Source organism: Haliotis asinina, chromosome 5, assembly GCF_037392515.1.
Source record: "Haliotis asinina isolate JCU_RB_2024 chromosome 5, JCU_Hal_asi_v2, whole genome shotgun sequence".
Lineage (NCBI taxonomy): Eukaryota > Metazoa > Mollusca > Gastropoda > Lepetellida > Haliotidae > Haliotis > Haliotis asinina.
Window position 1 is genome coordinate 36,538,535 of NC_090284.1, and position 12,362 is coordinate 36,550,896.

The window sequence follows — 12,362 nt, forward strand, 5'->3', positions numbered from 1 at the left end:
GGCTGTTCCATTTTGTAATTCCTCTTTCAGTGTGTGTCCTTCACTTCAATGATTCTGATATTATAAATTCGTTATGAGACTTACAATAGACTGAATATCATGAAAAGTGTTTTTGTGAACTTTGAATTTCATTTAGGATGTAAGGATATGTGGTTTAGTGCAGTGTTCTAGTGCAATTCGCTCTTGTTAACCTTTCAAGATCCATTTCTGATTCAGCTCCTATGTTTATCTTGATGATTCGTTATGGTCTGTGTTAATTTCATTGATGTATATACCACCTGCAACATGTGCTACCCCAGGACTACCTCCCTTGTCAGTCAGCTGACTTGCTGTTATATATAACAGGAATGCTGTTCAAGGCATTTTCACGCGCTCACATAATACCTGTTTTGGTTAAAACAGCTCCATTTCTAGGAGAACGTAAACTGATTTCATAAAATGGCATGTTCATGGTTCTTTTACTCCAAAGGTTTGATGGGCTGTGTCGACTGACTACAGTGTATATCAGTTAGTGGTCTGGGTTTTGATCCATTATTATAAATATCACTGGCAAATGTTCTTTTTTCAGGGATTTGTCAAGCAATCCATTGGAAAGGTTCAGTTTTGATGATGACCATGACATTTCTGTTGAGGAATTGTAAGTTTTCAGTGCTACTGGTTAACACCTAGTTTACATGAAGTTTGCCTTTGGACCTTCATATTCTGTCAACAGTGCACAATAGTCTGACAGCAGTACACAATAGCCTGAAAACAGTGCACAACAGTCTCAGTCCAGTGCACAATTGCCTGGCATTAGTGCACAATAGTTTGCCATAGTTTGCCATTACTTCAGCGTACATATATGTCTCGTCGTACAGAATGCTACTGCAAGTATTCGTATGAGTAGTGAGTTTGAAAGTTAACATCTTTTCATATGTTATAATTGAACTTGGTCATTTTATGATCATGTATGTGAAGGGGTTATATTTCTTGTTCTTACAGCCGCTTAGCCGATTCACACTTTGCTGACTTCCCTTTTGAAGCCCTCAAAGTATTCACGAGATTGGAAACATTGTAAGTACACCATGTAAAAAGCATTTAGTGTCAGTGAAGAGCTAAACTGAAAAGATAGTGGAAGATCCATCATATGGTGTAATCAGTACTGCAAAGTTTGTGAAGTTAGAACCATACAGATTATAACATGATATGTAGCACTGTGCATTGGTTGTGATGCAGTTTGTATTGGAATATATAGATTATAACATGATATGTAGCACAGTGCATTGGTTGTGATGCAGTTTGTATTGGGATATACAGATTTACATCCAGTAGTGTGGATACCTCTTGTTCCAAAGGAAAGATTGCTGTTTATTTATTCTATTTTAATCTTTAATTACAAAACACTTTGTGATATTTGACTGAGAAACATATTGGAAGTTGGGATGGTAGTCATTAGACACATACAAGGTCATATGTTTTGGTGAATGTGTGTCCTTATGCAATACCAAACATATATCTTATCATGGCATGCCAACAGGCCACTGAAGCACAGTTTAAAGTATGGAAAGGTATTGAGTTTCAACTCTTATTTTATTTATGAGCAAAATTATTTTACATAAACAGATTTTGATGGTGTTACTTGTGTATTTCAGGGACATCTCTGGGAATGACATATCACACATCGAGAAAGAAACCCTTTTTCATAGGACAGACCTTAAGGAACTGTAAGCAATTCCTCCTTGTTGCTACAACAGATCTCTCTCCTACATACATAGATACACAGGCCACTCTGTGATGTACTGATAAGAGTTCTCCAGATTTGCCTGTCACATTTTAGTCATTATAAGCAAACACTGTGGAAATATTAAACTAGATTTTGTTTTTTATTTATTTTCCTATTTTTATCTTTCAGCCATTTGAACAACAACAAGCTCACAACTTTATTAGAGAGTGAATTTGATAAACTTAAACACTTAAACAAAATGTAAGTATTAATTTGTATCATACTCGTCATATTTAGCCCCCCTGCAGCTGGAAAGACTTAATGAGTTCATATCATCACTGTTGACATCAGTGTTCATACTTTATAGCTAGGAGTGATGATGATGATGATTTTATGGAGAGGCGTCATTGTAAATCAAGCTGAAAGATGAGTTCTTTGCTAATTCACATGTTAAGGGTTTGATTGACTTGCTGCAGCTGGCTGGCTGACAACCCATGGAACTGTGACTGCTCTCTTCAATGGCTGCATGATCGGATGAATGAGAAGAAAGAGCAGACTACTTTCCAGGACCGCGACCAAGTCCGGTGCTCCAAACACTCAGATACAGCCCTTATGGATGTATCCAGGTCCAAATTTTCTTGTAAGTCTGCCATTTATGCCAATGTTTGTTTTCAAAGGGGAACTTTATTCATTTGTATTTATACTTCTCTGAAACATAGAAACAATAGCAGTTTGATGATTATTATGAAGTAGAGGACTTTACTTGTTATGTTGGCAGATTCCTGTTGACTACAGGGTTGTATTTTCATTATGTATATGTTCAGTTGTGATGAAATAATGTGTTCTAGGTGGGTAGTAATCTTCATATGAAACAGAAATTTAGTAATCCAAACAGAAATTTAGGAATATTTGAGAGTAGTCTCTCTGGAACCAAAATGTTGTTTACTTTTTCATAGAATTTTCTAAAAATGGTGGATCAACTCAGTCAAAATATTATCTAAATTCTGAATTTGGAAAAAACAATGAATCAAAATAGCAATGAAAATAATCTGAAACCTCTGAACTTCTTCATGACTTTCACACATAACTGTACTAAATCACTGTGTCAGAGTAAGAATGTCCCCTATCACTGTGTGTATCAAGTACAACCAAATGTTGCACACTTAAATGCTGTACACATTAGTTGCCTAATATGACAACAAGAATCTGTGAACATGATAATATACCAACTTGTTTGGTGGAGGTTCAGAAATATTTACCATGGTTACACGGTACAATACTATATCATGGGACTGGCTGTACAACAGGTGTGATCAGACAAGGTAACTTATTCTCTGCAAGTGTTAAGGATCAAACAATACCTTCATTACATGTAAATAACACTTTGAAGAATGCAATACTGTCAGAGAATCAGTTGCGCTTGGAGCCTGGGTATATTTAATGGGATAATTATTTTTCTCAGTATAACATGAAGGACAGTGATCATGAAAAGAAATCCAAATTAATTGTCTTTTTTGTCTTGTTAAACTGTGTAAATTTCCCCTAAAGATAAAATTACCTTGTCACTAATATTTGTTTGTATATTTCAAGGGTTGTTATGTGTGAAGCCCATTTCTGGTGTAAAATTGAAATCACTCACTCCCTCAGTCAAGAGTTTTTAAGTAACATATAAACTGAAGTTTGGTTTTCAGTTCCAAGGCCTTTTTACTCACACCACACCATTCATGATTATCAGCTTTTGGTGGATTCTGATTCTTTCTCTTTCTCAAACCACATGACCAGAATCGGTCATCAGGTGCAAAACACCAATCTGAAATCAATACATAATGATGGCAATAATAGCAAACATTCCTGCCGAATGAGTGTGGATTAAACTTTTGGCTAAATGAAAAAAGCAAAATATTTCTTGGGCATCAGCACGTCACTTTTATTTATTCACATAACAATTTTTTGTTGCCATTTAAAAAAATAATTTTGACTTTGCCACGTCCCGTTCATCCATTTGTCCACCATAAGAATGAGTGTCTGCAAAAACGAGTTTTGACTGAATCTACAACTTTTTCACATGTGCTAAGCTTCCCAAACTGTAATTCTGAGGGAAAAAAATGAAAATGTGTTCCTCCCTCGTCACTGTTTCTTCAATCAAAAATTAAAAATAAATTCCTACCGCCCTCATCACTTTTGAAAAAAATGTGCCTGAGAAGCATTTAATTTTTTTATGCTGCCTTATTTGTCCTGAACTCAATGAGATTAACATGATTAAAGTGAATTACATGATATGATTTGACTGAATGAGAAAGACAAACTTGTCCTTCATGGTATGTTTTAACATTTCGTACGGGAAATGTTTATTAAGGTGTATGGTGTATTATGAGTTTAACAAAAGTCTGTATTATCAATTGGGCAGTTTGGTACTAAAATATCTTCAGATCAGTTTTGTAGTATATCTTTCTCCTTATCTGCAAGTGTTAAATGTTATAGGCATCTAATGTTTTGCATATATGCATGTTTATTTGTTCATTTGCCTGCGTTTGTATACATTTGTTGCATATCTGTGTATTGGGTCACTCAAATAATATTTTGGAAATTATAACTTTTTACCACCTCAACCAAGACATAACAAAATGTGAACATTTGAAGGAAAAACATTATAAAACCGATTTATGCATACAAAAGGTAAACGGTTGGTATTCTACACATATCAGTTTGCAAGAGAAAGAACGAACCATGATTGTCTCAATACATAGAGTGACCACAAATGTAGACATGTTATGTTCACCTGTTGTTTTTCTTGTGTCATGTGTCCAGAGACCAAGTTGAAAATATTTGTTCAACTGCAAGAATTCTACACCATTAAATTTGAAAAATAGAGGTCTTGCACACAAGAACACAAGTTAATTTTCTGCTAAAGTAGAAAAATGCTTCATGTCTTCACTGACTTCGACCCTCTGTTGACCCATTTGTACATGTACATCATGTGTTTATTAGTGCACCCCTTGTCCCGTTGTTTTGATTTGTCCTCGACCTTTGTTTGGCTTTCTTTCTGCTACCCATGTTCCATGACTCCAATTGAAATGTAGTTTGAAAAGCACCTAAACAATGTATTAACTGCATACAAATCTCAAATTCACTACCTTAATATCCTAATTCAACCGTTGAGTTTGAATGCTCGTTATATGACGCTATCTCATTTTTTGGTAAGCCGAATTCCACCTATACCGCTAAGGGTTTTTGTTATGTGGATATTGTACATGTTTGTATGGACATGAGGAGTAAGTTGAATGTACAGTTCACCAATAATTCCAAGTCAGTGCATCCACCCTTTATGTATTATGGCGTCAATGAGTAGCATACGTCAGTTTTGGAACTCCTGCCCTCCTGTTCCCTGCTACAGATATCTCTGTATAAGCCAGTTAGTGTCACCCCAACAAACCCTTTGAAGCTTTCCCAGTTCTTCCCGTTATAGTTGTCATTTAGCCAGTTGTCAGGGAGACGGTATCATTCTTCTGCTGAGACTAAGCAAGGGGACATAACAAGGACTATGCTCTGTATGCTCATCATCTCGCTTAAATGTGGTTGACCTTCAACTCTGTTGATCAAAGCAACCACCAAAATGAAGAGATCTAGGTCTGACTCAATGTTGAGTCTGGCTTTGTAACTCTTTGGAATTGGAAAATGGGATTATATCAGTCACTTAACAAAAGGGCATGAAACATCGCTGTGGCCCTTGAAAGAAGGTTACATGATTTTGATTGATGTATTGGTATGTATTGTTTTTGTAAAAAAAGGTAAAGCTGGAGTATTCATAATTCATGCTGTTCTCTTATGTTATTATTCATTTGACTTATCATTTCACCAAGCTACAACTGTTCCATAATCTTATTCTAACAGCTGTATGTGAAATCTAAGAATCTGCATTCCTCAACAGATTTTGTCCAATTTCTTTATGATAATCAGTGTTACATGATTTCGTGGACACTGACTTTCCTATATCAGTTAATATGTTTAGACAGTTTGATAGATATCTAAAACTTGTAAAAGATAAACAGTCCTTTGTATCAACCACAAAAATATCTCCATTTTTTGCACCTAGAAATGAGTGTAGGTAGGGGAATAAAACAATGTGATGGAGGTCAACACGTGTGTTTAGGTTGACTCAGTGGTGATACCCCTAACAGAAGAAGCATGTAAAAACTTGCATACATTGCACTGGTCCTTGTTAGTCCCCGAACTTGTCTTATATGCTTGCTATGTGGGATAGGTGATGCCAGCAGGCATACAACTAATCTCAATGCTAACTCTGTAGTGTCAGGCTGCCATAAACTTGTCAAACGAGAAGCTCCAGGCGATCCTGTGTATGACCCTAAACTCACAGCTACAAGCAAAACTGACATCAGTGGTGAGTCTTGCCGTGCATAGGTGTAGTGAAACAGTTAGTTGTATGTAAAATTAGTATTTACAGTTTCATTTTTTATTTTCATATACCAGTTCATTTGTGAAATCTACCAAATAATAATTTTGATTATGAAAATATTTTATTGTCGATAAAAGATTTGTTGTGTAGAAATACAACTGTGCCTTCACCTTAGATTTTGGATGCAATATTCCAAGTGGTAGAGTTAGATGTTATTATCTGCCCATAGGCCATATCTGTTCCTTTACTTGCATCTGTTTCATCTTTAACCCTGATATCCCTCCTGTTATGATATCACCCATGTATCTGCGTATGTTACCATGTGCATTTGCATGCTTGTATGTCTAGTGCCTTGTTTCTAGGCATGTCATTGAAGTTATCTAACATTTATTTACATGTAGTGGAAAATCACTATCTCATCACTTTCTTGACAGCAGTCAGGACAGCACTTCCAAAGTTTGCTTGTTTGTTTATTGCCAAAAATACATATCTGATGTTCCAGAATTATGTTCCTGAATTCAGCTTAAAGAATACGTTTCAGTATCCCAGAAACCTTTGATTGTGAGAATGCCTGGGTTAGCTGCAGTCACTGTTCTGGATATACCTGGGTGCTAGCTCATGGTGTTCTCAAACCTGAAACTGACATCCCATCATTCATTCTTCCCACTTTACACTGACATTCTCATGTAAGTGGAGTGCTGCTTACAGGGATGTTAAACCCAACTCACTCACTCACTCACTCAGTCACTAAATTTATTTTTCTACTATTTCACTCCAGTGTTGAATTCTGTTAGGCTGTGATACTTTCATGATATCGATTAACTCATCATCACTGGAGAGGTCCTCGTGTATCCGATAGGTTCTTTCTCAGCTGAAACAGTTTGGTTGAAACCATGTCATTTTATCATTGTCATGGAAACTTGAGAATTTGTGAGAAGTATACTAACTTGGTGACTTGCGCATGTTGTGTTGAAGAGAGAGTAAATACTGTAGTTTTAAGGAATCAGCTGATCATCCCTACATATTCCTTTCAGTTCTTAAGATCCCTTGTAGGCTATCAAAACTTAAATCCGGAGGATATTTTGTACAGGATCTGCTGAACCCTGGTAAAACAGTACATGAAAAAAAACCCATAACCTTCACATTTTATTCTAAAAGCAAACTAGTCAAAAATGGTAATAAGCTCACAGACCCTTGACCTACTGGTCCAAACTCCTGGACTTTCTCCAGATGACAAAATAAGATATTCCTGTCCATTACACCAATATTCAGTGAGATGGTCATTGTGAATCAGTGCCATGTGTCATCTAATGAATAGGTGCACTTCATATAACACCATCATTGAGCATGCCTTTATCTTACTGTAAGCAGACTGTAACCATCCTCATCATCAGATTGGTTTGTAATCATTTTCCCATCATGCTATAGATAGATAAAATGCAAGTGCTTTTGTTTATCATTAATGAGGGGTTAGGTCCTGAGTGTGTTGGATGGAGTTTGTTATCAAATCAACAGTCCATATTTTGTGTTCTGTTTAAGATAAATATGATCTGCTTCTGTGACCAACCAGTAGACATCCTTGGTTTATTTTCCTGTGTGAATTTCAATATTGATAAATTGATTTGTGGTTAAAATTAATTTACATGAATAAATGCATTTTAAGACATGCAATTTTGGTATATTTCTGTATTCAATTTGTTAAATCAGACTTTTTTTAACAGTTTTATTTGCTGTTGTTAAAGTTCATGAACTTAAATGTACAGCACAGTAGCATCATTAGTGTTAGATTCAGGCATTACTGAATTCATATGTATTTGTTTTATGCATGTTTTATTTGCTCTGTGCGTGATGCCTGTCGTGTAGGGAACTGACTGATGTATTTTCTCTGTGCTACACAGGCAGCCTTGCAAATGCCACATGTGTCCAAGAGGCCTCGCAGTCCAGGTTCGTCGTCTACAACACGCAGCGGGAAGTCAGCAACTGGACAGAGTGTCACCAGTTCTGCTTCAACAAAAACTACACCTACTTTGTAAAGACCACGGACAATGACTGTTTCTGTGGTGATGTCAATGTCAACTGCACCTGTGCTTGTGAAAAATACTACACAATCATCGCAGGGGCCAAGGGTATAATGTCGGGAATCAAGGTTAACTATACATCTCCTGTCGTCATAGGAACTCCAGTCACCTTGGCTCTTCAGTGGGATGTCACGTATGACACCATGGAGGTGGACTTTAGAGATGGCAGCCATGTTGTGACAACATCTCTGACGTCAGTGACACATACATTTCTGTATCCAGGCAACTTCCAACTGAAGATAAAACTCTGCTGCTCTGACTGTGGTAGCTGTGGGGAGGTGGAGACTTCCATGAAGGTCTCCAGTTTGGATGATGATGGGAAGTTGTCATGTAACGAATATGTGAAACTGTCGGAACTGGCATCGGTGAATGCCAGGTTTACCTATGGCTACAACTCAGAAATTGTCTGGAGCAGAACTGCACAGGAGGGCTCTGTTACAGGTAATGTAAAACATTTAGCCTCTTTGAGTGGCATTTTAGAGGGTGAGAAGTACAAAATGTTATGAATAACAACTTTTTTGTTATGAGAATGATATGTTTCATGACAGATTCTTGTACCACTTTTAGAGAAGAAATGATGGTACAAAAATCTGTCACACTCTCAAAGTAAGGAAGTTTTATCAATAATGTTTGTCGATTTTAAACATTTAGCCTTATCAAATGTGCTCTGTAACACTAAGTCTTCTTTGATTAAAATGATTTATTGCCTGTATGAATTTTTTTGTATTGAACCCTAATTAACCCTTAAGGCAAAATTGTTCAGTTATGAATCATCAGTAATTTCATGTGTCAAGAACATCTGAGCATGCTGTAAAAACATGACATGCTAGAGTGTACTAAGCCTCATGATTTAGTAATTATTTTTGTTAAAGAAACCATATATTTCTTGTCAAGAAGTTGGTGCAGTTAATTTGGTGCTTCCGTCAGGGAGAAATATGTATCCAATTTTCTTGTGCTTCCAATCAATATGTATGAGTGAAAAGGACTCACATATTTCCACATCAACCCTGATAGTATCCTTGTAATGTCAACCACCCTAGTCCCAAACTTAATTATCTGTGATATAGCGGCTACATGGTGTAAAACACTACAATGTTATGCAACAAACAATACAAATAACATACAGTGAGATGGCATGCATAAATATGTACCGTCCGCGCCTTCAATCTTTTAGCAAAGCCTCTTAGAATGTTCTATACAGAGTAATATTTGCTTCTTTTGAAGCTTGTGTTAAAATTTTAAAGTGTTTCCACATATTTTGTCATTCTTATTAATCAAAACAGATAAGAACTATACAAACATAAAAATAGCAACAATATGCTATATTGACAGTTTTATGCAGGCACGATGTGGGTAATAACAAGTAGGTCACAAATTTTTTATAATTCATATGTAATGAGACTGAGTGTGGTATTTTATTATTACCTACATCTTACATGCAAAATAGCATATTTTTGTTATTTTTATGGTTTCAAAATGAAACTGGTTTCACAAAAAAGTTGTGGATGAATTTTGTTGACTAACCTTTGCGCTTTTTTTGACAATCCTGAATATGATCAATTCAACATGTACATGTAGTCAAGGTGGAAATGAGTTGTAAGTATAACATGAACATTTTCTTGTCAGTTTCACCACCTTGCCTGCTTGGGGACAAATACAGCGGCAATGACCACTGCTACATCCTCTACTCTGACATGAAGGACTGGGAGTCCGCCAAGACTAACTGTAGCGACACCCATGGGGGCTCACTGGCCACCATCGAGGATGATCAACTGTTGCTGTTTCTTGGACAGATCATGAGGAACCAGTAAATAAAACTTCTATGGATGTCATCACAAACTGAACTATTGATAGATTGCTGTTGTTGAGTCTCTGATAGCAATTAATCAATGATTGAAACAAAAACTATCAATGCATTCATAATGTATATGACTGTCGACAGTTTAGGTAGTGACTTTTGTTGATAAATGCACAGTGCAAAATACAGGATGTTAGGGAGCACTTGTTGTTTCAGTTGTTTACTTGACCTGGGTTTCTTGTCAGTTCTTAGAGGAGACCGAAACTACTTCAACTTGTTTTTATTTCATAGAAACCATACTTTCATTTGGCAAATAACTTGAGACAAATGAGACAAATTAATCAAGGAGAGAAAAACCTATTGCAATATTGTTGCAATAGTTGATCGAAATAGACTCTCGCGATCTCGTTGGTTGTTTATCCCTCAATAGTCACCCCTAGTAAAAGTGTCACAGTGTACTGTTCCACAATCAACATGGTGTACAGCACTGTACAGTAATTATTGTACTTTTATGACAGTACTGGCATAAGGACCACTTTAACTTGTGTGTTTGAACTTACACTTAATGACAGTACTGGCACTAGGATCACTTTAACTTGTATGCTTGAGCTTACACTTATGACAGTACTGGCACAAGGATTGAAACTCATGTACGTGTACTTGCACCTATGACAGTACTGGCACTAGGATTTAAACTCATGTATGTGTACTTGCACCTATGACAGTACTGGTACTAGGATTGAAACTCATGTACGTGTACTTGCACCTATGACAGTACTGGCACTAGGATTGAAACTCATGTACGTGTACTTGCACCTATGACAGTACTGGCACTAGGATTGAAACTCATGTACGTGTACTTGCACCTATGACAGTACTGGCACAAGGATTGAAACTCATGTACGTGTACTTGCACCTTTGACAGTACTGGCACTAGGATTGCTTGAACTTGTATGCTTGAACCTACACTTACGACAGTACTGACACTAGGATCGCTTTGTTAAAGGGGACATATTTATTTGATATGGATGTTTGTTTCAGGTCTGTCAGCGTGGCTTGGATTGGCCTAAACAAATCGGCATCAGTGGCTAACTATGTCTGGACTACTGGTAACCTGTTCCGTGGCTCTACTGACGGACTGAGGATGGACTGTGGCTACCTGTCTGATGACGACATCATTGACACTTACGGCTGTTCAGATAAACATAGCTTCATATGTGAATACACTCCAAATGGTGAGCAGAGGAACCTGTGGTCTAATTACAATGCGACCTGCCATTAACTGATCTCCATCAGTCCACACATGTTATCGCATTAGTGGCCCTTGCCACCTGTAGTGCTGCAACTCCGTTAATCATGATATATAGTACTCATGAATTATGTGATACCATGATTGATATTGCTCATGTTTGTGTACACAAGGTTTTTGTATCTTAATTTGTTGCATGGTCTTTTATTAGCGATTAAGTGATAGGTTTTGAGTTCTTTTATGTTTTTCTTGAAACAAAAAGAAATTAGGCGTGCTCACAGACTGTTGTTTTTCAGAATGATTGATAACAGAACTGACAATGCCTCTGTTTCACTACTGCGTTAAATGATATCACTGATTTCACAGTTTATGGTGTATTTTGATTGTATAAGCAGTCTCTGATGCTACTATTGCTGGCTTAGTTATTAACAAGAACTGTCTTCAGTTTGTTTTTGAAGTTATGAATTCAGGACAGATTGCAGTTTTGTATACTTTAACTTCTGTAGAAAAGGAAAGACTTTTGTTGATATACCTAAGCTCATCAAGCTGAAGACCTAGTTTAACTGCTCATGCATCTGTGTTCCAGATGTGGTGAACTCGGAGATACACATTGCTGGTAGTCTGGAGATGGAGGATGATGGTCAACCAACAACGGAGCTAGCCTCATCTAACGATGCTGCCGTCTCCTCATACAGCCTCATGTACATGCCAGGTCAGACTGTGTGTTTATAGATGTGGCAGTCAGTGAGTTGGGTCCTTGGTATATCAGAACAATATCTCTGTGTCACTGAAACTTTCTGGACCTGCATCACCCAGGTTATAATTTGAATCAGTATGACACATCATCATTATGAATAAACTTCAGTCTTAAAGGGGCACTGATGCGGAGCAATTTCCGTGAACTGGTGGTTTCATTTGTTATTGTTTTTCTCCCGGGAGTACCCAGATGATATCCCAGATATAAAAAAACACGTTAGGACTGAAAAATAATGAAGTCAGTGTAAGTCTTTGTATTTTGTCTTATAAACCTCATTAGTTCCTTGTCACATTTGTATGCATTTTGAAAGTTTATAAAAAAAAACCCACATGGTCTGCTTAAAGTTACAGTGAATTTCTAACAT

At 36.9% G+C, this 12,362-nt stretch overlaps 1 protein-coding gene across 1 annotated transcript in view; it reads left to right on the plus strand.

The window, feature by feature from the left end:
• Positions 1–12,362, plus strand: part of LOC137284237 (polycystin-1-like) — a 76,184-nt gene that overhangs the window by 26,172 nt on the left and 37,650 nt on the right. Inside the window, exons 6-14 of the mRNA XM_067815970.1 lie at positions 569–637; positions 982–1,053; positions 1,632–1,703; positions 1,892–1,963; positions 2,179–2,342; positions 8,015–8,635; positions 9,821–10,001; positions 11,034–11,227; positions 11,828–11,953. Of these exons, the coding sequence (XP_067672071.1) occupies positions 569–637; positions 982–1,053; positions 1,632–1,703; positions 1,892–1,963; positions 2,179–2,342; positions 8,015–8,635; positions 9,821–10,001; positions 11,034–11,227; positions 11,828–11,953 (1,571 nt within the window). The remainder of the gene's footprint in view (positions 1–568; positions 638–981; positions 1,054–1,631; positions 1,704–1,891; positions 1,964–2,178; positions 2,343–8,014; positions 8,636–9,820; positions 10,002–11,033; positions 11,228–11,827; positions 11,954–12,362) is intronic.